General features: G+C 37.8%; 3 protein-coding genes across 3 annotated transcripts; 1 reads left to right on the forward strand and 2 right to left on the reverse strand.

The window, feature by feature from the left end:
* The first annotated feature begins 821 nt into the window (after positions 1 to 821).
* On the forward strand, positions 822 to 10,538 carry LOC133516393 (uncharacterized). The gene is given in 6 exon segments (XM_061849298.1): positions 822 to 944; positions 1,524 to 1,706; positions 4,370 to 4,590; positions 5,013 to 6,292; positions 6,294 to 9,016; positions 9,204 to 10,538. Coding segments are annotated over 6 exon segments (5,529 nt in total). The 5' UTR covers positions 822 to 868; the 3' UTR covers positions 10,250 to 10,538.
* Positions 10,539 to 10,622: 84 nt separating this feature from the next.
* On the reverse strand, positions 10,623 to 24,402 carry LOC133516400 (vacuolar protein sorting-associated protein 72 homolog). The gene is made up of 10 exons (XM_061849314.1): positions 24,289 to 24,402; positions 23,289 to 23,435; positions 22,913 to 23,036; positions 22,677 to 22,806; positions 21,293 to 21,469; positions 20,554 to 20,629; positions 19,874 to 19,965; positions 13,580 to 13,757; positions 11,947 to 12,111; positions 10,623 to 11,314 (listed from the first exon to the last, which is right to left on the reverse strand). Exons 2-10 carry the CDS (start codon positions 23,417 to 23,419, stop codon positions 11,122 to 11,124), a joined length of 1,266 nt encoding a protein of 421 aa, XP_061705298.1. The 5' UTR covers positions 23,420 to 23,435; positions 24,289 to 24,402; the 3' UTR covers positions 10,623 to 11,121.
* LOC133516667 (uncharacterized) lies at positions 24,346 to 27,264 on the reverse strand. Its single transcript, XM_061849686.1, has 4 exons — positions 26,984 to 27,264; positions 26,759 to 26,878; positions 26,321 to 26,663; positions 24,346 to 24,400 (listed from the first exon to the last, which is right to left on the reverse strand). The coding sequence occupies exons 1-4, from the start codon at positions 27,117 to 27,119 to the stop codon at positions 24,346 to 24,348; spliced, it is 654 nt and encodes a 217-aa protein (XP_061705670.1). The 5' UTR covers positions 27,120 to 27,264.
* Positions 27,265 to 27,689: the final 425 nt, after the last annotated feature.

Below are 27,689 nucleotides of genomic sequence, written 5' to 3' on the forward strand. Positions count from 1 at the left end.
CTGATCTTCCAGAGAAGATAACAGCAGTACTCAGAACACTATTTAAACAATAACTAAATTCGGGTCCTTGTCCAGAGTGGCATTTAAATTCTCCCATAAAATCCATCAAATATCGAAATATTTTTTACAATATTTAGATATTTATTCGGTTTGTTTGTAAACAGAATGTGCTAACAATAACACTTTCGCTATATTTAGATAACAATTAACAGTACCTAATTGTAAATAGCTGTGATAACGCTCTCTTATTAGTTTCCTGTGAATCATGGCTTATCTGTTATACTATCTGATACGCACCATCTAGCTACTGATAAGGTATATTTTGTTGGGATGGTTAATAAAAATGTAACAGTTGGATGATCTCATTGTATGTACAACTAGTCACTACACAAGTAGGTTTTATTTAGGAGTGGAGTGTGAGGTAGGTACATGTATGTGTGCTAATACGTGTTTACCAACACATTATGTATACACCAACGTTTGTAAAACGTGATAAAAAGAGGGAACTAAGTTCTGGAACTTTATAAAAATCTCTCGTTTTCGCCTACGTGTATTTCTCACGTTAGGTAAAAAAGAGGTTAGTTGCAAATCTAATACTTATCGGTAGGTTGCGCATTAGTGAAATATTCGAAAAGTTTCAAATAATAATAAAATGATGTAAGTAGCATAAAATTTTAGGAAAATAAAAATTAATCCGTCGTTGTTTTCCAAACACCTGTCTAAAGACCTATACCTAACCTAATATGCCACGTGTTTCAGAAACCGGTTAGGGACCAAAAGCCACTGTGTATATTATACCGATTGTATTATGTAACTTTTAAGCCAGTCAGGAATACTCGATATGGAACCTTAACGGCAAATCCAGAAAATGTCAGACACAATTTTTGATCTCAATAAAGCCTATGAAGAAAATGTACTCGAAAAGGAACATCCGCGAAGCATTGGTTTGTATAATTCCATCACGTAATCAAAAACAGTAAAAACTGGCTGCACAGAAACGCTAATGATATGATGAATAAGTTTTTAGCAAAAATTTAATTTTTGGCACAAGCTTTTATCGCTGACTGTAAATTCTAAAAACCCCAAACATAATTAGGTTGCGTTGTTTCATTACAGAGTTCCTACGCCTACCTCCTGTCTCCATCATCAGACCAGCTCGATGGTACCATAATATTGCATTGTCACAGGACGTACATATGTATGCAAATTTTCAGATTCATCGGAAACCGGGAAGTTGGTCAAATTTAACTTGCAAGATTTGACCCGTACATACATAGGTACATTGCAAGTTAATAAAAAGCTTGTAAAAACCTTTAAAACTAAAATTTTCGAAAGCGAAATATTCAACGGAATATTTCAGAGCTCCAATAAAACAGGATTATTTGAATATCAACCCCTAAAGGGGATAGGCATACTGTTCAAAGCACCAAAGCTTGTACGTGAGTGCGATTACCGCATTCTAGACGATGATCGCCGACGTTTTAGGAAATGTCGATATATAGAAGCCATATCGTTTGTTGCAGGATTGTTCACGATCCCGGAGTACCCCGAACTGGAGGCGAGTCGCGGCATGTGGTCTGCAGCCCTCGAAGCTATCCTCACGACCCTGCGGTACTTCGCGCCGGCGACGCTGCTCACTCTCTTCTGGGGCCAGGAGAGCTTCCTTTTCAGACTGCTGAAGAGCATCGACAACGCTTTCAGAGCGAGTATGTAAACCTATATTTTTTTTTCTCGTAAGAGTAAATAATGGTTTGCACGTTTGCAGTCACCTGATGGTAAGCAGTCATGCTTGACACCTACAATTCAACAACAACAACAACATATGCGCGTTGCCGACCCTTTAAAAATCTGTTGACTCTTTTTTGAGGAACTGTAGACCCTCGGAAAGACCTCGGAAGGGACTGAAGGGAGCTCATTCCACAGTCGGAGCGTTCGCGGGAGGAAATTCCTCTTATACCGCACAGTACGCGGCCATTTAGGTTCTAGGGTGTGAGGATGAACACCCTGCCGACGGCGAGCGGTGCGGTGATAGAAGTGGCCGTTGGCATCATGTCAAATAATTCTTCAGAGCACAGCCCATTGTACAAGAGGTAGAACACACACAGGGAGGTAAAGTCTCTCCTTAGACCTAAAGATTCAATACCGCTTGTGAGGTTAGGATCGTTGACGATCCGTACAGCGCACCTTTGGACTGAGTCAAAGGGACCAAGCTGGCATCCAGGTGCTCCTGCCCAAAGGTGACAGGACCTCACCTCTCCATATGGGGTCTGACTTGCGATTTATATAGCAGATGTCTTTGACCCGAAGTAAAGTGTCGCTTCGCTTTATTGAGCACACCGAGTTTTTTGGATGCCAGCGCAGCCTTCCCTTCCAGGTGGCTACGGAATTGGACGTCACTGGACATATCGACATCAAGGATCCCAATACTGTCATGGTAAGTGCTGTGCCTTGGTACCACAGTAAATGCGGTTTTCTTAGCGGTAAATGCGCAAACTTGTGTCTTGGTAGGGTTGAATCGGACTAAATTATCCCGACCCCACACCGAACGTCTTGATAGAGTGTTCTCAATGTCCAACACAAGCTTTTCACGACTCTCCAGCACCACAGAACGAGGGATGTTGGCACGGCCTGTGTAACAGGCATCCCCAGTACTGTCGTCTGCATTGCAATTAATGTCGATAGACAACATATCATTGATGTGCAGCAAAAACAGCGTTGGGGATAGCACAAAACCTTGCAGAACGCCAGCGTTAATAACTGCTAGGAGACCCCGATGCCAGAACCGATCGAACGCCTTCGCTATATCTAGGCTAACTGCCAATGCCTCACCTTGACTCTCAATGGCCGAAGCCCAGCGGTGTGTGAGATATCTCATCATTAGAATACCGCGATCGAGAATTGAGTAACCGTGGCGAAAACCATACTGGCGGTCGCTGAACAGATCTTGTTCTTCTAGGTATCTCAGGAGCTTTGCGTTAATTATACGCTCCTTGACCTTGAAGACAAGAGAGGTAATAGCGATAGGCCTGTAATTCAATGGGTCCGATATGTCGCCCTTTTTAGGCACAGGATGCACAAGGGCCGTCTTCCACGAAGATGGAACATGCCGTTTCTAGTTAGAGAGTGTGAGAAGGCGCCGTGTTAGCGCAACGGCACAAGTGATACAACTCAGGAGCACACTGCTTAAGAGGGAAGAATAGCTTTTTGAATCTAACGTTATTTTTTCTATGAAATTCCATTTCGGGAGAAAACGGTTTCCACTAACTAAATCTTAACAAGTCACTTTGATTTGATGTCGATCGCCCCAGCATAATATATTGTAGGTTTTTAGGTTTCGCTTTTTAGAAAAAAAAATATTTTGAAAATTTTGAAAAAAAGGAAAACCTATAAAAGTATAAACCTAGTTTTCGATTGTGTCAATAACATACTAAAAAATCATGGAAAATCGAAAATATTTAGAAGTGGAAAAACGTTTTCTCTTTTTGTATGGGCGATCACGTCCCTCTTAAGCACATGTGCTGGTATACCGTCTGGCCGAACGATGAACGTTCAGGGATAGCAATTCCCGCCAAATATCTCTCTGCGTGAATAAGATTTCTGGCATGGAGCATGCGCACCGCGAGATAGTGGGCGGCACGGTGCTACCGTCGTCGTTTAGGGGCGAGTTTGAGGCAAAAAGAGTACCAAGAAGATCGGCTTTCTCTTTTGCATTGTTACCCAGATCAGCTTTACGCGGTGGTGTTAAAGACGACTGACAAAATACAAGACATGGTTTAATTATTTGCTCGTGTTACAGGAAACACCCGGTATAACTTACTTTGTTTAACATATTATACTCTTAGATCTACCAGGCGTGACAACCTACTGCGTTACTGACCGCATGATGCTAAGGTTGGTAAACATTGAGTAGCATATCCTAAGACCGAGATATTGTGAGCTCAATCTTAGAGATAAGTATGACATGCTGAAATGTGAATAACTACTTATGTTACGGGATCATAGCCACACCCACCTTTGCGTACCTACGACGTAAGATTAAAATTTAAAAGTATTTTTCAATATAAAATTCCCCTTTTTTCTTCAATGATTTAAATCGAGTACTACGCTAACCTAACACATTTAACAGAACTCGACAGAAATATTCGTTCGTCTTCGAGTTCAATATATAAATACTGCAGGAAACAAAGTTCGATTAGAAAAGTTCAATGTCAACAGTTAAAAATCCCGGCGCCACAAAATACAATCCTTTTTAGGGTTTTGACGTACTTCTGACACATAGTGCTCAGTTGAACGTTAAGCTTAAAGATAAATATATAGACGTATAATAAAAATACTCATATGACTCATATCAAACATTTCTCGATTCCAGTTGTATTCTCAAGCGAAGAGCAGAAGGAAGACGTACTACGATGGCTGGCAGAAGCGGGCCCCGTGCGGGTGGAGCACCTAGACACCGTATGGCGACACGGCTGGATACTGTGCGGCGTGCTGGACGCAGCGCTGCCCGGCGCGTGTGCCGGACACCCGCCTACGAGACTCTCCCTCAAGCACGCACAAACTATTGCTGATCACTACCTTGGCGTTGAACCGGTAAGGAGTATCTTTACTAAAAATGAACGCCAAAACTTAATTGAACTGATACTCGCTCACAATAATTTTCCGTCGCAATCGCGCCTTTTGTGGGCTGCGCTTGACAGCCATACAAAAAGGATGTTTCCTGTATTTAAATTAATTGTTGAATACTATGCAAGAAGTAAAGCGCTATTTAAAAAACATAGATAGCAGTTATTTTTAAACATACATTCTATTTAAAATCAATAAATAAATAGATATATAAAAAGTAGGTGAGTTGACCGTGACGTCACTAGGTATATTAATTTTCATATAAATTCCATATTAGCAAATCGTTTTGAGAGTTCTAAAATTAGAAACTGATTTAACTAGTAGGAGAGTAACCTATTGCGAATGAGCAACATAGATAAATGTATGACAGTTCAAATATTTTCTTCCAGGTTTTCTCCCGCCAGGAGCTAGAATTGAACGACTCGCTTAGCAAGCACCAAGAATGGAAACTTGCTACATTCTTAGATCGTGTACGGCAAGCCCTCGCCAAGGTTTCGCCTCCCGTATCCAAGCCGCCATCGCAACGAACCTCTCCTGAAACCTCGCAATTCACTCTCGATTACGTCGCTCGAGGTGCTGGTCTCGTAGCAGCTCAAGTTCGGAATAAGGTCTACTTTAAAATATATCCGACTGCTCAACAACGCCTCGATCCAGGAGAAATAACAATACTCATTAAAGGTCCACGAGACACGTATGGCATGACAGTCATTCCTCCTATCTTCGGCAAGGCACAGTTGATACGCCAAAAATTACTGGGACTCCAGACAAAGCCTGCCTTCACGGAAAATGCTCTACCGATAACACAAGGAGCAACCTACTTACGCTCGTATGGAAAAAATGACATGAATAAAACATACTTTATTCCTAAAGATCGTTATGATATTGAAATTACCGTCGACTCAAAGCCAGACCATTCTAAAATTGGTTACACGGTAAGCTATGAGGGACGATATGAAATCTCCATAACAAGTAGAGGACAACATATTGTAGGATCACCGTTTATAGTTACAGCTTCTCATAATATTATTGACATTCTACAACAAGAGAGTTTCTGCTTAGAAGATGGTGAAGAAATAGACATAGTGGATGTTAAATCTGATAGGAAAGTTGTTTTACGTATTGTTGACTTTGTCACTGAGAAAATGCTATTAAAAGAGAACGGAACACTGGAAAAAATAAGTGATGACGAAGCCAAAATTTTGATGACAACTGACGAAAACCAAAACAGTGATGAAACTCTAAGCATGGACTCTCAGTCTGATAGGAGCCTATTAACAAGCCTTGACGAGCCATTAAGGCCCCAAAGATTTAACACGACAGCCCAAAAAATATTAAAGATGAACCGAGTTTGTAAGATGTTCAACAGTATTATGGCCGAAAAACAAGAAATCTTAGAAAGCAGCAGCGATTCCTTTATTAATAAGGGTAATCCACAATATGTCCCAGATATTGTTAATTCAACATTAATTGAGACTAATATGAATAAATATGTCGCTGCTGAAAAGCGTGACACATTTATTATACCAGAAAGCATTTCGGTGTCACTGCGAACTGAAAAACCGAAATCCTTATATGAACAAGTCATCTTCAAAGAAGGTAGACAAGGTTATGAACCAAAGGAGATATCTATACTTGTAAATGATTGTGAAGCTGAGGAAATGATCATTGGCAGAAAAAATGCACGGAGACAATATTTCTTTTGTTTCATCATCAAGCAATCCTTTCCTTAATGAGACATACGAACAAGGCTATGAAACAGAAAAGGCCTTAGGTTCATTTATAAATACAGAATATGAAACAAACAGGTCTCAAAGTGAAGTAACTGCTACTGCACCAATAAACATATTTGTGGAAGAAATTTGTAACAATCCGTCGCCATTAAACACAAATCCGTTTATAGAGCCAGATATTGTAGAGAGACCGAAAACTCCAGTTTTAAAAATTTTAACTGGTGACATTGCAAATCATAATGACTCCATTTATGTGAATAGTGGACCTGGGGAATTCCTACAAGGCAATGAGTTTATTAACCCTTTTTTTATTCACCATCATTCTATTGATGAGGAAGATGGTATACCAAGTAACGTAACTGACTTCATTATTGGCGCCCCAGTGTCTTTGCCTCCCTCATTAAGAGTGCCCACCCCAGAACCGGCATTGGAATCTTTAATGATAGCAAACAATGGGAATATTACTCAAATCGCTCCCAAAGAACAAGAAGTTCTAGAATGTGTAAATGAAGTTTTTTCGACCCCTACACACACTGGTCAGCGTTCAACGGATTTATTAACTTTTCATAGTCTCGACTCTGATGCCACAGAAAATGTAGAAATTATTAACATAACCACGGAAGAATATACCACAGACCCAAACACAGAACAGTCCAATATTGCCCAAAGTTTGACTCCTAAAAGAGATATGTGGGATTCAGCGTATGTAAGTATAGATGACAGCAACAGCTCTCCTGATACGAACAACAATGAGAGCAGTCTGCTGTGTGAAATGCCGAAATACAGAAAAAAACACACTGACCTCAGTGGTCTTAAATCGGAAGAAATAAATAAAATGGGTCCAGCTGAAAGAGAATTGTGGCTTACTTGCAGTGATTTAAATGTTGATGATAGTTCTAGGATCGAAGAACTTAGACCGACTAAATCAGAAATAAAACGCACGACATTTACGCCGATCATCGAAGAAAATGACCGGAGCATCTCGTCAGCCATGAAAGAATTACCGAGAATTGATTCGATAACAAAACAGGGTGGTCTAGAAACAGTTACAGTGGCATTTGCTGAACTAAACGACATGTATCATGAATACTTCCCAAGTTCAGATTCTCTAACAATAGGTAACGACGGTAACATAAAAGAAATCAATGAGATACAATACACGGTTGAAAATAATGATATTTATGTCGATTCGGCGTCTGAAAGACTCTCAGATGTGAAAAGACGTGCCAAGCAAAAAGAAGGTAAGATTTCTGAGGTTCAGTCAAATGTCACTGAATCTGTTTCAGCAAGTCAGACCCTTCAAAATGAGATTATTGAGTCAGAAGAAGAAAAAGGGGAAATTAAATTTGGTAGCGAGAACAGAAATAACATTGTTCTAGAACGAAAGAAATATTGGGACGATAGAATACGAGAAATTGAGGCTAAATCAGATGAAGTAAAGGCAAATCAAAAGAAAAGGCGGCTCTCTGCTAAACACCTAAGACAAAATGATTCCTTGACCAAAAAAAGAGGAAAAGAAATAGCAAAGAAAATCCTAAGTGAAGGTAGCGCCGTGACTCAAAACGTGACCGAAATTATTAGACAAAAGTATCCAACTCCTCAAGCTTCAATAGAAGAAGAAACTCAAACTGACGTGAAACTTGTAGAAAAGTGGAAGAAATATTGGGATGATAAACTGGAAGTGGAGAGAGAAGAAACAGACTCGATTCGTTCAAGAAGTAGATCACCAAAAAGCATTGATTCTCCGATTCAAATGCAATCTTGTTCTAGCAAGAAAGAAGAATTAGAAATGAACCATCCTGCAATCAACAATCAGTCCTCGTCTACAAGACAAGACCTTCCTGAAGAGGTGTTTAAAGCGTTTGAAACAAGTCCAAAAAGGTTTTTTGGGACGTCGAGGAAACAGATTTTGAATAAAATTGACTCTTTTTTTGGAAATCCAAACGTCGCAGATCAATCATCGGAAGGTGTCTGCGGTGCGAAATATGAGAGTGGTTTAGTTTCTAGTCGAATATCTTTGTTCCACAATATATCCCAGAAAGAGCAGGTTGTACCCTGGAAATATAGAAAGAGTAGATCAATGCATAATATTTATCATCGCAAAGATAGTGAGAAAAGTATAGCTTCTGCAGATGAAGTGTTATCAGTTGATATAGAAAATAAGTGTTATCAATACGAATATCTAAAACAAAATAACAATGATTTAAACGCAAGTTATGAATCACTACGAAATATCACAAAACCAGACACAGCTTCACTGAAAGACAAGAGAGCAAGAATGACACACAAAATTTATCACAAAACATTTGATGAAACATTTAATCAAAAGCGTGGCCCAGAAAGTGTTCACGAAAAATATATAAAAAAGACTATAAAATCACTGGACAGTAAAAGTTCCATTGAGAATAATACTTCCACAACCCTTTGTAAAACTACAATCAGTAAATCTGAAATGGATATATTTAGCAAAACAGCTGTGAAAGTACCTCAGAATGATTTGGACAAATATAAATCTTGCGAAGAATTACCGAAAATTAACGTAAAAAATGTTATATCTATTTTTGAATCTGCATCAAAATCAGTTACAGAACAAAACCTAGTGCGAAGACCTTCGACGAAGAACACAGGAGCGAATCCACTGCAAGTAGGCAGCCAACTTTCAGGTACCTAACAAAATAAATAATATGTGTAGTTATTGTATCTAATTAATTCACTTATGAAAGGTTATTCTGGAATGGTGGTATATATATATTCCATTCCATTCCATTCCATTTTCGCAAAGTAACGCTGATTCCATTAATTACATGTAGTGTAATACAAATAACATGAAGCTTATAATTTTATTCGCAGGTGCTACAAAACCTGTCTTCACATCATCAAATTCAACGTCAACTTCATGTTCCCCGCTGAACTCTTCTTCGTCGGGGATTTCTTCTTCACCGTCAACCTTACATTTTACACCTAACTCCACTCAATCTCATAGCGAATTTAAACCAATTGAACCCCAACTCAGCCATAAACGGTCAACTTGGTTCAAAAACCATGAAAAAGAACGTGCAAATAAAAGTCTGGAAAGTGCAACAAGTATGGAATCCATCGATATAGAGATTATATCTATGTCTGACAAATGCAATCAAGGGTCTTATCAAAGCATTTCTGACATTGGAGTAGAAACTGTCGAGAACAATCCAGAGGGTTCTCCGGAACCAACGCCTGATAGAGAAATAGTACCTGAACTGAAAGATTACAAGTCTCGTTTCAAAATTGCCAAGAATTACTTTAAATCGTTGGAAGAGCTTAGAGAGCCTAAGAAACCTTCAAAACTAAATGAATGCGAGTTAATGCTATACAGCACTTCAGACGAATCTCCTGACCACGAGAGACCGCAGAAAAGAGTCAAGAAAAACATAAAAGCCCATTCAATGCCATCTTCAGAAATATCCAAGGCTTGGGAGGAGATGCATAAAGAGCAGGACAATGCATCGAATAACAATAAACTAGTGAAGATATCAGAGAAATTCAACGTGGAAGACTTGTTTAATGACGTGATGGAAGGTAGACTCAGTCGACAGGGTAGCTTAAGAGGAATCCCACACAAAAAGGCAGTTTTAGAGACCTTTCGTTCTATGGAGAACGTGTCCGTCAATAAACTGAGCTCGTATGAAATGGCCATTTCCCAGTTAAATCAGTTTGCAAAAGAAAACAAAATTAAAAACGCGCAGACTTATCTCACGGAGTACCCTTACTTACCTACGACGGATCCTTCCAAGTATCATTCACGGTTTGACGCTAAAGCCTCTGGTCTCATATCTATGAAGGAGCTACTCAATAAAAAACCGAGAAGAAACAGTGTGCCAGACTTAAGACTAAATCCTACTTTCACCGTCGAATTGTAATTAAAAATACATGAGTGTGGTAGAAGGCTAGATTTTAAATATAATGACAGTACAGTATTTACTAGTACCTTATAGCGTAGACGATACTCTTAAAAACAATAATTTAGTTACTTAATTACATGTTATAAAATGGGTAAAATAAGCAGTTGTTACAAAAACACCGGTCTCTATAATTATATAGATTGTAAGAAAATTTATTGTACGACTGTACAGACATTGAATCTTTATTATTAGCACTAAGATTAAATTGTAGCTATTTATTACATTGACAATAAATTTAACTTAATGACTACAGTATTTTTTTTTGAAACCTTTTAATTGGGTTGTGGTTGGGTTTGGAGAAGATTAATAAAAAATGAATACAAATGAAAAATGCAATACTAAAACGTATTTTATTCCATTAGTATTTACACTGTTATTGAGATCTCAGTAATATTGTATTTATTTATACCAGTATACAAAAAAAAAGATGAATTAAAGTATGAATTTAATCTTAAAAATACTGTAGAGAGCATTGACATATATATCTAAGGACAGGCCTTACGGGCACTAAGAATGGCGCTAGTTCAGTGGTGTCACTCACGAATTCGAGCCAATCGTGCAGTCTAACGCAACTATTTGCGACCAATCACGCGCGTGATACGAACTCATCAACCAATCGCCTTGTGGCGTTAGACTGTACGATTGGCTCGAATTCGTGTGCGTGACACCGCTGTAGGCCCCATGCTCATTGCCCGTAAGGCCCGTCCTTAGATAGATATGTCAAGGTTAAACTTGACTATTTGTCATTCTAAGGCAAAAAAATAGAACTTTTTAGATCTTTGATTTATCATATACTAATTGTAACGGTACTGACAAAATTAAACAAAACTTTACTTGATATGTATCTGCACATAAGTAGAGGCAGAGTCGGCTCGCCGCCACTTCAGCCAGGCCTGCAACTTCGGGTCGTTGCGGTCGCCTCTAGCCTCTAATTGCTGGTAATAGGCTTCGCGTATTATCCGGAAGGCGTCTACGCTTCGGTATGGTAGCTTTGTGATGGGATCTATGTAGCGCGCTGGTTTCCTGTCGAAAGAATGGTGACAATTTAGACAAGTATTTATCTAAATGACGATGAAATTATGTATTTCCAAAAATTCCCATGATTATCCAAGAGATGTTAGCTTTAACACATTCAATGCCAGCGCGCGCCACGCGTTACAAACGTAGCCGATAATAAGGGAAACCCCGTGGGTAGCAAAAAGCGCCTACGAACAGAGAACCCGCCTAGCAAGTTGACAATGAATGTTACAATCAGACAGGAGGTAACTGCTGAAAGTAGCCAATCGAGAAAAGGAATATAAACTGTACACAATGTGCACCTATAATTACTATTTGTGACGTTTGCCTGAATATGATTTTCAGTTTAGTAACAATGCAGTTTAGTTATTGACCGAGCGAACGGAAATTGCGAGTGAAGCGTCTCTGTTTCAGTTTGGGCAATAAGGCTTTCGTATATGCGGCTGTTCTCGTCAAGGTACAGGTCGCATTTCTAAACCGATTCTCGTTGAAAGTCGTGAACTATTCTGAGCAGCTTCGATAATTATACGGATTTTATTGTCGATTCAGTTAATGAAACTTCTTCAAAATGGCATAGCTATGAGGTCTACAGGGTCTACAGCTCACAGAGCCGCTAGTAAATACATATAAATACATACTTTGTGACAGCACATAGCATGTCTTGTCTTCTCTTGGGCTTGTTCAGTCGATAGCACTTGTTGAACGCCTTGTCTTTTAAATAATTTTCGAACATGAGTAGTGTCCTCTCATAGGCCGGTTTTGGTTTAACATAAGTCTTAGCTTTCTTCGGCTTCACTTCTGTGCTGTAATGTTAAAAATTAAAAGTTCATGAATGCGGCGTTCGGACAACTTGAACCGTTGCTCAGCACTGTTGGTGCTTGAAAATGGAGACAGGCACTCCGAAAGATGTCGCCCGCCCAAGTGTGTAAAGTTGCCCGCCCGAGTTCAACCGTAATAGTACATTACGGAAAACGAAGGGTTGCAGGCCAAGTAGATGATATATCCTAGGGATACGCGGCTGGCAACCTTCTCAAACTTGCAATGAAATAATAATAAACATATGATGATGATTGTTTCATGTTAAAAGTGGCGCCATCTGATAGATCATAGGCCAGAGGTATGGCGGCATCGTTTGGAGCGATGGCGCAATAAACTTTGGCCTATGCCCGGTAAGATGGCGCCACTTTTGGATATTTAACAAATTTAACACATATCAGTGAAATAATAAGAATCAAAGTCAAATGGTGTTCTAAAAGTTGTTAAGTGTGGCTCCAAGGTTTTCTTAATCCACTTTTATTTCAAATTCTCTTTGATTTGAAGTAAGTCATGTCAAGTAAGTCATTTCATTGCATGTTTGAGGAAAATTAGATTAATCTGATAGATCGTGTCATTTACGAAGACTCGTATTGTCTTGTTATTAAATGTTACTTTTGACTAATCTGCGCGTCGTCATGAATGACACGAACTATAGTATGTTAACAATCTCAACTCATGTCACAAAGCAGTTACTAATTTCAAAATCTCGTATCTCAATACTTTAAAGTATAAATTGGAGCTTTAGTAGAAAATGGTTAAGTACTAATACTTGGTAGAGTCGGACCAAGTTAATTCCACATGACATGTGCAATGTCGAAGTGTGGAAATGGCATTATTAATGATGATTTATTTTTTTATGAAACATGACGTTTATAATAGATAACTCTCCCTCGCTTTGTTCTGTTTCGAGCCCGTTCCAAGATAGGTTAGAATGGTATTCCACCTGTCCAATTTCTTTGTCCAATGTGCATTGCGTCTCACTCTCTCGTTAAGCAAAAAGGGACATGCAAATACACATACACGCGCGTTTGATGTTTATTAATGTTCACGAATGTATTATTTTTAATATGGATTAGTTTTTATTAGAATAAAAATAATAATAATAATTCAGCCTATATACGTCCCACTGCTGGGCACAGGCCTCCTCTCATGTGCGAGATGTGTGGTATTAGAATAGATTATGAATTTATATTGTATTTGTAATAATTATTGTTAGACATTCTGAAATAAATTCTAGTGTTAAATAATTGTAATAGTTCAGAAGTGTTAAATTTTTAATGTAATATAAATTGCCATGTTTGTGTACGATAGCGCAATAAATGAATATTGTATAATACATATTGGACCATTAAATTAGACAGGTGGAATACTATCCTTAGTTAAATGATGTTTAATCCCTTTCTTATACATACATCAGTAAAAATGACAGATAAGACAAACGATTATAGTACTTACACAACATCGTCGATTTTAAACTCGTCATCGGGTCCAATAACGTCTATCTCAATCTTGGTGGGGTTCAGGCTGGGCATGCTGTCTGTATCTGGATCGACCTCGGGTTTTGGCTCCTCTGGTTTGGGCTCGTCCACCACCGATACCTCTTCCATGTCTATGTCGCAGGGTGTTAATAAACCTGAAAAAATTAATTAGATAGGTTGGTACATTTTCTTAACTAGTAGATACCGTCATAGAGAAATAAGGAGGCATAGAGTGCTCACTACATACGTTAGTTTTTTTACCAAAACGCTTATTATTTTCATAGTCGACAACGACATCTAGCGTCAAGTACCTAGCGGATTTATCAGTACCGCTACTTCACATTAGATGTCGCGACTTCGCGAGTGTCTCGACTGACGAGAAGTGTATTGCTCACCAATTTACAACAAATATTAGAAGCAGAAGGAGTTGAAAATAGAGTAGATCAACTCAACTGTTGAGTACAGTACTTATAAATCCGCTACTTAACGCTAGATCTATATCGACTACGAAAATACTAAGCGTTTTGGTAAGAGAATAGATGCATAGAGTGAGCATTCTATGCTTGCTTATTTCTCTATGAAACCGTTAAACCACCCAAATAATGGTCCACAAGTTCAAAACCTAATTAAGTACCAATAGCAGTTCATTTTGTAGTATTGTCAGTTTTTTCTTCTGTTTAAAAAATATTTTGTTGGTCGACCCAAATAAGCCCTTTTGACTGCCCGGACGCCGTCCTGTTGGTCATCCTAAATATCGTTGGGCGAATAGAGTGGAGGCAGATCTCCTTGGCATCAGCGAAAGCTGGCGCGAATCCGCTCTGGACCTGGAACATAAATGGACTAGCTCCAAACAAAAATGAAATTGACCTAGTAATGACTGAACATAAACTAGACATTCTATTGATATCCGAAGCCCATTGTACATCCGCGTCTAATATCAAATTTAATGATTACCAGTGCTACATAACACTACATCCAGATGGCAGGGGTCACGCCGGTACAGCGTTGATCGTGAGAAAGTCTATCAAACATTTCGTCTTGCCCGAGTACAGGACAGAACACTTGCAGGCTACAACAATAGCGGTTGAAGATGCAGCGGGGCATCTGAGCGTATCAGCAACGTATTGTCCACCCAAACACAAAATCACCTGTGATATGTATGAAGATTACTTCAAGACGCTTGGAAATAGGTTTGTTGCTGGCGGAGACTGGAACGCCAAACACACTTACTGGGGCTCCAGGCTAACAAACACTAGAGGCAGACAATTGTTAAAAAGCATAGAGAATATGAACCTTCTAGCACTTTCCACCTCTGAACCAACCTACTGGCCTGCAGATCCAAAAAAACTCCCGGACTTGCTAGACTTTTTCGTGACAAGAGGTCTGACTAGGCACTATCTCAAACAAGAACCCTGCTATGACAGCTCCTCAGACCACACGCCTGTCTTACTAACTATAAGCACTATGCTGATTGACAAAAAAGAGCCAGAAGCTTTATATAATAAACAAACAGATTGGGAGGCTTTCAAGAACTACTTAGAGGAATCGGTTAATCTAAAAGTTGCGCTTAAGACTCCTCATGATATAGAAACCGCAACTAAGTATATCACTGTTCTTATTCAAAAGGCCTGCTGGTTAACCACTCCAGAAAGCCACAACCGCAAGCAACGTGATAATTATCCATTATTCATTAAAATCATTCTTCGAAGCAAAAGACGCTTGAGGCGGGTTTGGCACCAAACTAGATTGGATGTAGATAAAACTGCGTTTGAGAATGAAGCTAGGAAATTAAGAGAAATGCTAAAAAACTGGCATAACATCACCTTAGAGACGCAACTAGAATCACTAACAGGAACTGCAGCAACAAACTACTCGTTGTGGAAATTTACGAAAAATTTTGACCAGCCGCAACTAGCTAAAGCACCACTGCGAAGTAGCACAGGTTGGGTGCGAACCCCACGACAAAAAGCAGAAACTTTCGCAGAACACTTACGAAATGTTTTCTACCCAAATGCCGCGAACGACGCAGAGTCTGAAATAGAAGTAGACAAAACACTAAGTCAGCCCTTCCAAATGTCACTCCCACCAACTCCAGTAACTGTAGGGGAAGTCTGGAGAGTAATTAATGATCTGAAAGATAGAAAAGCACCAGGATTCGACCTCATTTCAAAAGAAGTCCTAAAGCATCTACCGAGAAAAGCAGTAGTATTCCTGACGACACTATATAATGGAATCCTAAGAGTACAATATTATCCCAGTTTGTGGAAAGTCTCTCAGATACTCATGATACACAAACCAGGGAAACCTGCTAACGAAGTTACGTCATATAGGCCAATTAGCCTATTACCGACCCTATCGAAAGTCTGTGAAAAACTGCTTCTAAGAAGAATCCTTCCGATACTAGAAGAGACAAAAGTCATACCAACGCACCAGTTTGGCTTTAGACAAAACCACTCCACGATCGAACAAGTTCATAGAGTCGTAGAGCGAATTAGAAAGTCACTGGAAGAAAAAGAATACTGTTCTTCAGCTTTTCTAGACATTCAACAGGCATTCGACAGAGTGTGGCACAAAGGGCTTCTTTACAAGATACGCACATACCTGCCCCATAGCTACTTTAACTTGTTTCACTCCTATCTATCAGATCGCCTTTTTCAAGTTAAGGAGGAGGATGAGACCTCTAAGCTCTTAGAAATAAAGGCTGGAGTCCCCCAGGGCTCAGTGTTGGGACCGATGCTCTACACGATCTACACGGCTGACCTTCCACAAGCGGATGGTATCACCACAGCCACTTTTGCTGATGATACTGCCATACTTGCAAGCAACAGGGACCCCAGTATCGCCACGCTTATGTTACAAAACGCACTGGAGGATATAACAAAATGGTTACAAAAATGGAGGATAAGAGCAAGTGCATCAAAATCTGTACAAGTTACATTCACGCTAAGGAAAGGAAACTGCCCCTCAGTTACTCTGGAAAACTCCACACTGCCCCACCAGGACAGTGTCCGATACCTCGGCTTACATCTAGACCGACGGCTTACATGGCAACAACACATCAAAACAAAAAGAGAAGAACTAAGATTTAGATTTCGTGATTACTACTGGTTACTAGGAAGAAACAGTAAACTCTCCACAGACAACAAACTCCTAATTTACAAATCTATCCTTAAGCCAGCATGGATGTACGGCATACAACTATGGGGCAGTGCCAGTAACTCTAACATCTCAATAATACAAAGAATGCAAAACAACATACTGCGGTCCATATGTAACGCTCCGTGGTTCACAACCAACTCGGAAATACATAAATACCTGCAAATCAATACTGTGAAGGAAGAAATCCTTCATGCAACTAAAGCATATCAACGTAGATTAAGCCACCACCCAAATGACCTGGCAGCAAAACTCACAGACAAGGGATATGAAAAAAGGTTAAAAAGAAAAGACATCTTCCCTCATACATAGAAAGAGGGGAAAAAAAAAAAGAGTAGAAGCCCTCACTGGAGGACTCGCTCGTCACGTTATTAAGCATTCAACCAATCTGCTTATAGTCTGACTGATCGCAGATATAACTAGAGAAAAAAAAAAAAAAAAAAAAAAAAAAAAATCCGCTCTGGACCGAGCAAAGTGACGTGCTCTTATGTTGGAGGCCAAGAATCATTTTGGGTCATCTTGCCAGCCAAGTAAGTAAGTAAAAAATATTTTGCCATAAAACTACGACATTCAAATAATAGACACACCTAAACAAAGATATTTGAGTTTATTTTGGACCATAGATGGGAGCTTTTGGATTATAGATCGGCGGTTTTACGGTGTGTTGGGGAAAAAATTGCCATTTGGGTGTAGCAGGATAGCCTAGGAAAAATTGCCCCCAGCGATTTTGGGCCGAAACTGTAATCAAACGATGCCTTTTGGGGAGGTTATACTCTGCACAAAGTTTCATCCCTCTGTTACCCCCTGGGGGTGAAAAAAACCCGATTAACCCCAAAACTGTTTTAATTATTTTTTCCTAAACTATGAAAGTGACGAATTTCAAATTTCGTACAAATATTAATAAGACTAAAAGCTATATGCTAAAAAAATATTAACCCCCTAACCATTGAAATTCTTGTAAAAAAAACAAAAATAAAAAAAGAATCAACCTGTATATCAAGTTTGGCTCATGGTACCACACCATTTTTTTTTTCAAAAATGAACCAGTTTATATTCTACATGATACAAAAGTTTCATGGACCTACTCCAGAAGGAACATTGCGAAATTAATATGTATTGGCTCTTTGGTGCGTACTATTCATTGAACTCCCACTAAGAGCCTTGCATTATTAATAAACAATGGCTTGCGATCGGACCGCTGCTCGTGCCCGATTTGAAAAAGGTGGGGATAAAGAAGTATGAATCAAACTCATTTGTACATGGATCTCAAGTTTGGCTCATGGTACACACACCATTTTTTTTTTCAAAAATGTACCAATTTATATTCTATATTATATAAAAGTTTCATGGACCTACTCCAGAAGGAACATTGCGAAATTAAAATAAACGTACTATTTCGTAGCTACTAATCATTATACTCGTATCATGCTTAATACGCAACGTCTCAGACCCGAAAACAAAATAATTTAAAAAAACAGGCCAAGAGCATGTCGGGCCACGCTTAGTGTAGGGTTCCGTAGTTACTCTTCCGTCACAATAAGCTAAACTGGAGCTTAAAGTATAGTAAATTGTTAACCAAGGGATGAAACGGTACCTTTCACGTGAGTTAAACAAATAGGCAAATTTGCATAATCAGTACCTAATTAAAGTATGCCTTTTTACTATGAAGGGGAAACTTTTTGCGATAACTCAAAAACAGCTAAACTGATCATGTCCGCTATAGTTTTCATTTAATGTCTTTCTTAAGCTTTACTTCCACGATTTTTTTAATTTTTTTTGGACCTATGGTTCAAAAGTTAGAGGGGGGGGGGACACATTTTTTTTATTTCGGAGCGATTATCTCCGAATATATTCACTTAATCAAAAAAAATTGTTGAAGACCCCTATTAGTTTTGAAATACCTTTCCAACGATACCCCACACTGTAGGATTGAAGCAAAAAACAAAAATTCACCCCAACTTTACGTGTAGGGGAGGTACCCTCAAAAAAATTAAATTTTTAGATTTTATTGTACGACTTTGTCGGCTTTATTGGTTTATATATCCATGCCAAATTTCAGCATTCTAGCACTAACGATCACGGAGCAAAGCCTCGGACAGACAGACAGACAGACAGGCAGGCGGACATGGCGAAACTATAAGGGTTCCTAGTTGACTACGGAACCCTAAAAATGTTTTTATAAATACAAATGAGTTTGATTCATACTTCTTTATCCCCACCTTTTTCAAATCGGGCACGAGCAGCGCCAGCGGTCCGATCGCAAGCCATTGTTTATTAATAATGCAAGGCTCTTAGTGGGAGTTCAACGAATAGTACGCACCAAAGAGCCAATACATATTAATTTCGTAATGTTCCTTCTGGAGTAGGTCCATGAAACTTTTGTATCATGTAGAATATAAACTGGTTCATTTTTGAAAAAAAATATGGTGTGGTACCATGAGCCAAACTTGATATACAGGTTGATTCTTTTTTTATTTTTGTTTTTTTTACAAGAATTTCAATGGTTAGGGGGTTAATATTTTTTTAGCACATAGCTTTTAGTCTTATTAATATTTGTACGAAATTTGAAATTCGTCACTTTCATAGTTTAGGAAAAAATAATTAAAACAGTTTTGGGGTTAATCGGGTGTTTTTCACCCCCAGGGGGTAACAGAGGGATGAAACTTTGTGCAGAGTATAACCTCCCCAAAAGGCATCGTTTGATAACAGTTTCGGCCCAAAATCGCTGGGGGCAATTTTTCCTAGGCTATCCTGCTACACCCTTTAAGCTTTGATTTATCAATGACAATTTTGGGACTTATTGGTATCCGCAAAATACATGATGATAATGATTTGTTTGTGTGATTTGTTGTTTGTTTTTGTTTGTATTATTATTGGTAGTTTTCACAATGTTGCGACGACGACGACGGGCGAGCGAGACAGCGCTACGCATGTTATTACTACACGCAGTCTCCGTCGCGCCAACTTGATAACCGCTATTAAGCGTCGCTTGTAATGTGTATCGTATGAAAACTTGTGCTTCTGAGCGGTGTTTCACTAGGTTAGAATTATGATAGGCATTTGGAAGATTGCAATATAAAGTTAAATCAATTTAGTAATAGACAAGCTCCAGTACCTTCCTCGCTTTTAATGATATCACTCAAAGTGATGTCCGTTACTAAGTTGTCAGGCTCTTCCGATTCTAATGGCACTGCAAATGAGTGATATCTGAAAAATAAGCAAAACAAATTACTGTCTTTAAACGAAAAAATCTGCCTGACTTTAAGTGTCCTTAACTAGCAAATTCCCCTGGCAATCCGACATTATATTGGAAATAAAATCGCCCACGTAGGTTTAATATCGCTCAATAAGTTTACGACTCAGCCCTGGCTTAGTGTATGCAAAGCTCTAGCCCTTAAGATATCGATACATACCAAGCTATATTGGATCTGAATTACATAAACCTATCATTTAGAAAATATGGTGTAACGTTAATTTCTTGGACGCAACAATAACTCACCCCTATAGCCCAGTGTGGATGAAGAAGCTTAGCCTTTCAGCATATATCTTCACTGGATTTTAGGTTTGTTTCAATAATGTCTACCTACTCTTTATAACAGTACTCAAAAATTTACATATATTTGTGCTGGCATCTAAAATTAACAAAAAAGGCGATACTTTTGCCGTGTTTTTGGCGTTTAATGCGTCTGCAAGTTCACTTTCAATGTGAGCATAGATGCTAAGAAGAGGGGCAGGAACTTTAAAAATAGTTTATATCTACCCATTACTAAATCTCTAGCTTTAAATTACCATTACCTGATTACTGGACCGATAATAGCCTTTTTAGTTGGTCTTACTTTTTTCCTTTCAAGTTCAATCTGCTCAAATCGTTCTGTAAAAAAAGAAATAATATTATAAACTAATCCTTTTTAATGACAATGCCCAACCTTTTATGGCCTTATGCAAATGACTTTATTTATTAAAATTCAGATGATCAGTCATAATCAAATGAGGGCAAAGTTTATCACAGACATACTCCTTAAGGACATACCCAAAGGTTGTCTGGAAGAGATCTGGGATGGAGCATGCCTTTGTTTACCTCTGTCTTTATGTATTATGTGCGTTTCCTTATAAATTTATTTTAAGGTTGTGTAATATTTTGTATTGTATTGTATACTGGTAAGTTTTGATAGAAATTATTTATAATTTAAAGGCTGCACTAGCAGTCAAGAGAGAGGCTCCTCTACAGCTCCAAACTGGTTGTGGAATAGGTGGATTAGCAAAACAGACCACAGGCTCATTTAGGATGTCAGGAGGATAAGGAAGATTCTGTAAGGCCGACTCTATCGTCCGAAACAGATTTATTGACATTTTATCGTTCCGTGCCAACCACCGCTTGCACCGCGCGGCTTCGAGCCGCACTATCAAATTTTATAGATTATAATAAATCTGTTTTGGACTACAGCGATGGTGAGTTGCCGCCGCTCACGCCGTCGCGTTGCGCGTGCGTCCAGTCCGCAGCCTAATAGAGAAGGAGAAGTTATAACAATCATACCTAAGCTCTTCAAGTTTTCCTGTTCAGTTATGAGTGCTTCTTCTAATAATTTTTCCTGTGATGGCATTTTTTCTTCCACTTTCTTTGGTTTCTTTTTTTTCAATTCAGACCTGATTTTTATCCTTTGCTGTGTTTCTAGTGATTTTACTGCTGTACTTTTTCTTATAGATTTCCGTCCTGTAAATTAAATAATCACATTTGTTGTATTCAAAAAAACTTTTCCATATGTTTGTGGAATATTAGTATGTGTACCTGTCTACAAATTGTATATCAATACCAAATAACAGGAGTAATCACCACATACATTACTTACTATACATAGTATGGATTTTATGAAATTATTTTTTTGGCTAAAGCCTTAATCTGTTAAACAAAAGCCTTTGTTTTTTTTATGGAGAGGAGTGTCCTATCCATAAAAAAATAAATAAATAAAAACAAAGTAACTATTGTGATAGTTTGAAAGGTTAAAATTTAATGTAACATCTCATTCTGAGATAATGAGTTTGGGAGTTTGGGTAATGTAGGATGATCTGTCACCCTTTTGTGGCATGTCAGGTAACAAAATGAGCTGTTACATTTTATGAACCATATATATAGGATGGTAAAATTGCTTTTTAAACAAGTTTCCCATTCTGTCAGTAGCGGTAGCATTACCGCTGCATAAAAGAAACAAAGGCTTTTGTTTAACACACTAGGGCCCTAGCCAAAAAAACAATTTCACAAAATTCACACTATATGTTTCATTATTTTGATGAACGCGAACTAAATACAATCTTTCTTTTAACACAGTTTTCAGCAATTTTATTTTATTAACAAGGCCATAGTGTTCCACTGCTGTGCATAGACCTCCCTCTTTTCCACATATCCCTATCCTGTGAAATCTCTCACCAATCTTTATGATTACTAAAGAAGCATGAATATTGTTGCTTTCAGTAAATAAAATCAAACACTCGCTACACGCGAATACACAGTATGTTCTCTGTCACACCTATCTGCTGCGGGTAACTAAGCTTTGCTTAGTTTGGGACTAGATCAAGGTTGAATTTTCTCTTATTATGTATTTATTAATTTATATTTATTTGCCACTTATTATGTATTTATTAATTTATATTTATTTGCCATATATTTGATGAAAACATGCAAACACATCTTGTTGGGGCTCATTAGCTATACTTGGTAGAAACGATAGGTTGGTTTAGTTAGTATTCAATGCAAGCATGTATGCTAATGTAGTTCATATTGTATATCAGTGTACTAAAATCAACAGTTAACTTTACTAACCATCAATGGACCTTGTCTTAACAATAATGTTTGTGAATAGTTTGCTAAAAGTGAGAATGACAGTATGATGAATAAGTCACTTTTAAAAATTGATTCTACTCACCTATCGAATCATTTAATGATTGTTCCAAGTCTCCTTCTTTCTGTTCGGATTTAGATTTCTCTGGTTTATCTTCTTTCACTCTTTTTACAACATCTTTTCTGGGTGCAGCTGCCTTCTTTTTCTTGGGGTCCTGGATTAATGATTGTAAATTATTGTTTGAAATAGAGTTCAGATAAGAGTCAGGAATCAAGAGTTTCCTCTTTCCAGGGGTAAATGTTAATATAATTCTGTACAACCTTATATGCCTTGGTCCCAACAGCTCGTTTCCGTTTTTCCTCAACTTCTTGATCTGAAACTGGGTCATCATTTTCATCTATATCAAAATCGGAATCAACAACGTCGTCAGCTTCCTTTTCTTCACTAAAATTAACAAAATGAAAACTTAACCTTTTCAAAATTAGGGTGACACTTTATACATATATATGGCATTACAGGCCAACAAGGTATATCGGATTGGCAATGTTTGTATAGTTAGTTTAGGCCAGAAAGCAGTTGCTTAAAGTAAATCAAAACCATGATAAGCAAGCAACCAATGCAAAAGGCATGAGTAAAGTTGATAAGAATATAGAATTATTGTTCTCTTTCAATAAACAAGCAATTCAAACTACTTACACATAATCTTTATCTTCTTCGGTTTCTTGAAAACCTCCATAAGTTGTTTTATAGAAATCGTCTTCCTCTTCTTCATCGAGTAATTTTGCCATTCGATTACCAGCATTGGCACGCTTTTCCCGTTGAGCCATTGTGAGATAAATCAATCTAAATGTGTGATAATAGAAACAGAATTAAAATATTATGAACAGGATATATCAGCTGAGCCCTTTCTCAGATTTGAGTTTTTTAGGCAAATATCTCCGTCGCGCTGACTCCTAAAATTAGTGCGATAAAGACAACTGCACTTCAGACGATAAATCCTTTTCCTCCTCTAAAACTTAAGGGGCTGTCAACACCCAATGTCCTTCAAATTGATGATACTTAAACAGTTTTTTAAGAAAAACTATTTGTTTTAGTCAAGTAAGAAAGTATGATTGGTCTTAAAATCACAATTAAACGGTTCTATGTCTTTATTGTTTTGACTTATGGGTCTGGTTCTATGTCTTTATTGTTTTGACTTATGGGTCTGCAATTAAAATCACAATTCCAAAACATTTATATCTAAACCGCTAATGAGTAAAATATTACACTAATAATCCACTTTTTTTTTGTTTAAATAATTTTCTTATTATTCCCTTGCCCAGGCCTTTACTCCGATACAAATAGACAGTGTGCGCGCTTTAGGTATTGACAGCCTCTTAACCAATGGCAGCGAAATTTTAGGAACGGAATGAGAAAGAAATTATACTTTTGATTTTTGCGTTTATTGTTGCCGATGTTGTATGCTAGGCGGCCTTTTACGGCGCATTTATTTGGCCGTTTTTAGCGATGTTTGAAGTAACCAAACTTCTTCTTATCTTATAAAAACAAGAATATAAAAAAAGCAAAACGTACAGACACAGGTAATATTGAACTAATATTGAAAAAAATCATCTAGGGCCAAAATCCAGAGAGGAAAATGTCGAGAACGTTTGTATGGAGAAATGACGACTAATATCTTAATATTTACAATTATTACCTAATAAAATCCGCAAGAATACAAGCTTAACTTAACACTCAACCTCCGAGGAGCACCTCAGTCTTCAATTGGCATGGCATCCCTGACATCTCTGTTGTCAGTGTCACTGTCACTGAAATTGATGCGTTAATTTTCATTTGTTTGAGATCAATTGAGATGCATTCAGGGGGCCTACCACAAAAACCGAAATTCGCAAATTGCAGGGATCTTTCTCTTTTACTCTTATTAAGATGTAATTAGAGTGACATAGAAAAATGCCCGCAATTGGCACAGACCTATCAAATCTATCAAATGCTTCGCTTAAAGACACGGAACAAATGGTGGCGGTTTCTATTAATGGCATCCGATAACCTACTTTTGCTCTGGAGTGTGGAATAAAAGGAGGAACATCCTCTATGTATGAAAAGTGTCCATCAAAAACATTAAATAGAGTTTGCCCAGCGAGTGGCTGCACAAAAAAAAAGCGGCAAATTCAAAAAATCTTTAACTGGTAACACGAAGCATAGTGCAAAAAAAGTAATTTGATACTTGGTAATTCATACGTAATTAATTTTTGTTTTGATTAGTGACAGACTGAAGTCTGCAACGTAGCAGACTGTAAATTTAATACAGTAAACAGACTGAGGATATCGTTGCAATGCAATTAAAACCCTGGCCTCTAATTTAGCCCACTTAAAAATTAAAAATATGATTGAATAGTTATCATTATTATCAGAGATACTAAAAAACGATAAGTTATAGAAAATGATACTTTGTTGTTACAAATAAATTTCAGGCCTGACCATTAAACGGCACCCTTTAGATCTCATTTCTTTGGTCGTTGAAGTCAACAACCAAGGCATATGTCATAATATAACTTAACTTAATATAACTTGGTTCTCATATGACATTTATATTTTTGATAGGATTAAAAATTACTTCATTTGTGTTTTATTTTGAAGTTTTGAACTCGGGTTAATTACAGGCGATTATTTATTAAGCATAAATATTTCCCTTGTGCTATTAAAGTAAACCTTCACAAGGGAAATATTTATGCTTCCCATTAGTAATAATAAAAAAGTGACATATTGTATAATAGAGCTGAACTGAAGGTAGTAAGGTGAAAGAAAACACAATCTAGTTTCAATCTAGTTTTAATATTGTTAGTTTATAAAGAAGGTGCCTATTTATTTAAGATTCATAATCAAAATCGGATTCAAGAAATTCAATGCCTGACAGAGAACTGTCACTGTCATTGTCACTTTCCCGAACTTCTATTATGAATGGAGCTAGTTCAGTGTCTGTAATGTTGTCCTTAGACTTGTATTTTCGTTCCACATTTATTACATGGTCTGTACATTTTTTCCAATCTTCCGGGGTAATCATTGCAAAACATTCCCGGATCAAGTTTTCCGTATCTGAACCCGGTAGCCCCACATTTCTGCTGGCTATTTTTCGCTTTGTGAGGCTCCATATCAACTCAATAGCGTTTAGATCGCAATGGTATGGAGGCAATTTAAGGACCTCATGCCCATGCTGCTTCAATAACTCCTCTGCTGCATATATGGGACCAATTTTATTTTCCTCGACAAGGCACATCAATTCTTCCTTTTTGAAACACTCTTCATATGGGATATTATTTTCCCTTAGCCATTTTTGAATGTCAGCCTTTAAACTGTGCATGGTTGGAGGCTTATTTATTTGTGTTACATGGTAACTGGCATTGTCCATAACAATTATACTGGGCTCAGACAAATTTGGGATTAACATTTCTCGTAGCCACTTTAAAAAATTTGAACTGTTCATGTCATCATGATAGTCAGCTGCTTTGGATTTTGTGCTAAAAACAAGCAAAGCATTTGGCACAAATCCTTGCTCTGATCCAGCATGCACTATAATATGCCACTTACCCGAGGAAATTTTTTCAACTAAACCGGAAATTGAAGGCCCTTGCCATGACTTCTTTGGTCTATAATTTTGATGGACATATGTCTCATCAAGATACACAATTTTTTTTCCTTCTTGCCGTTTTTTATGTATAGCTCTAAGAAACCTTTGCCTCCACCCAGATATTTCAAACTTTTCCATGAGGATGGAGCGCTCTTCTTTATTTTTTTTAAACTCAAATCCGTTCTCGTGTAGTATTTTCCTCAGTGTTTCACAACATCCTGAGAATCCTATAGATTCTTTCAAATCCGCATGTAAGGCTCTTAGAGTAGGTACCTGCTTTTTGACGCAATAAAACTCGTTAATTTTATTATGAATGGCTGACACATCAAAATTGTCTAAATTTGACACAGTTGGTGGCCGGGGTCGTTTTTTCCCTGGCGTATTCCATTGGCCTTGGTTAATAGAGCCCTCTTTTTTAATTGTGCGTAGTGTACGAATGCTTACACCTGAAAAAAAAACAGTTTTAACAATAGGAATTTTAACAAAAGAACAATAAAATATTAATAAACCTAGATGTGAAAATATAGACTATTTATATTACCTGTCATAGTAGACACTTTCTCTAAATAACTTGATTCTGATGCGTTATTATCAATAACATTCTTCAGTTCTCTTGCTAGCTTTTCAATAGTTTCTCTAACATTTTCGTCATCTACGCCCGCTGTAATATAAATAAATCATAAGTTTAGTAATACAAACAAATGTTCCTATCTCGTAAATTAAAATGTGCTACAAGAAGCATCAACATTGTTTGATAATGACTTACCTGTCGCCTGAATGATTTCGTCCAATATTCGCTTCTTTTCTAGTAATCTCTCATTTTCGTCGTGTCGAACTTGATTATAGTTACTGATTATCGTAAATAATATGCTCCTCACACTGCTTCTAATCGGTTTAGCCATTATAATACGATATAAACTTCCGTAACGAAGGAACTAACATGAGAATCTAGGTTATGTGTAAACTCGTTTGACAATATTTCTGACACTTTTGACAGCTAAAATTATTGCCATATATAGAATTCTCTAAAAACGCTTGTGCAGCGACTCGCTGGTCAAACTCTAGGCGGCGCCAGAATACACCGAAATAAAATGTCATAGATCTAGTATTTATATAGATGAGCTATACGCGTGCGCCCGTGAGGGACAGAACATACGCAATGCGATAAAATTAATAACACATTTTAACATTCCTGATAACATACCCAAAACAACCTATGTAATTTGGGCTGGTTATTTGTTGCCCCTCCCCCCCATTTCATCTCTATATTATTATACTCCTATGGTTCATGTAATCCATGAGCCTACCTAGCGCCACCGGAAAGAAAAGGAACTATTATTTAAACCTGAAAGCTGGTCACTTTTGCAACAGTTCTGCCATAAGAGATATTCCTCCTTTTAATTCCACACTTCATAACTTTTGCGTAAGTTGACTACCGATTGTGCAAACTACATCACCAGATGTCACTATAA

Source organism: Cydia pomonella, chromosome 3 (genome assembly GCF_033807575.1).
Source record: "Cydia pomonella isolate Wapato2018A chromosome 3, ilCydPomo1, whole genome shotgun sequence".
Taxonomy (NCBI): domain Eukaryota; kingdom Metazoa; phylum Arthropoda; class Insecta; order Lepidoptera; family Tortricidae; genus Cydia; species Cydia pomonella.

Bases quoted from the DNA above. Each gene is read 5' to 3' on its own strand.
- LOC133516400 (XM_061849314.1), bottom strand. From the start codon at position 23,419: ATGGCTCAACGGGAAAAGCGTGCCAATGCTGGTAATCGAATGGCAAAA. The intron at 21,470-22,676 runs GTGAGTAGAATC...TTTAATTTACAG, and splicing joins ATCATTAAATGATTCGATAG to GACGGAAATCTATAAGAAAA. The intron at 13,758-19,873 runs GTACTGGAGCTT...TAATTTTTTCAG, and splicing joins TATCATTAAAAGCGAGGAAG to GTTTATTAACACCCTGCGAC.
- LOC133516667 (XM_061849686.1), bottom strand. From the start codon at position 27,119: ATGGCTAAACCGATTAGAAGCAGTGTGAGGAGCATATTATTTACGATA. The intron at 26,879-26,983 runs GTAAGTCATTAT...TTTATATTACAG, and splicing joins CGAAATCATTCAGGCGACAG to CGGGCGTAGATGACGAAAAT. The intron at 26,664-26,758 runs GTAATATAAATA...TTTTTTTTTCAG, and splicing joins GAAAGTGTCTACTATGACAG to GTGTAAGCATTCGTACACTA.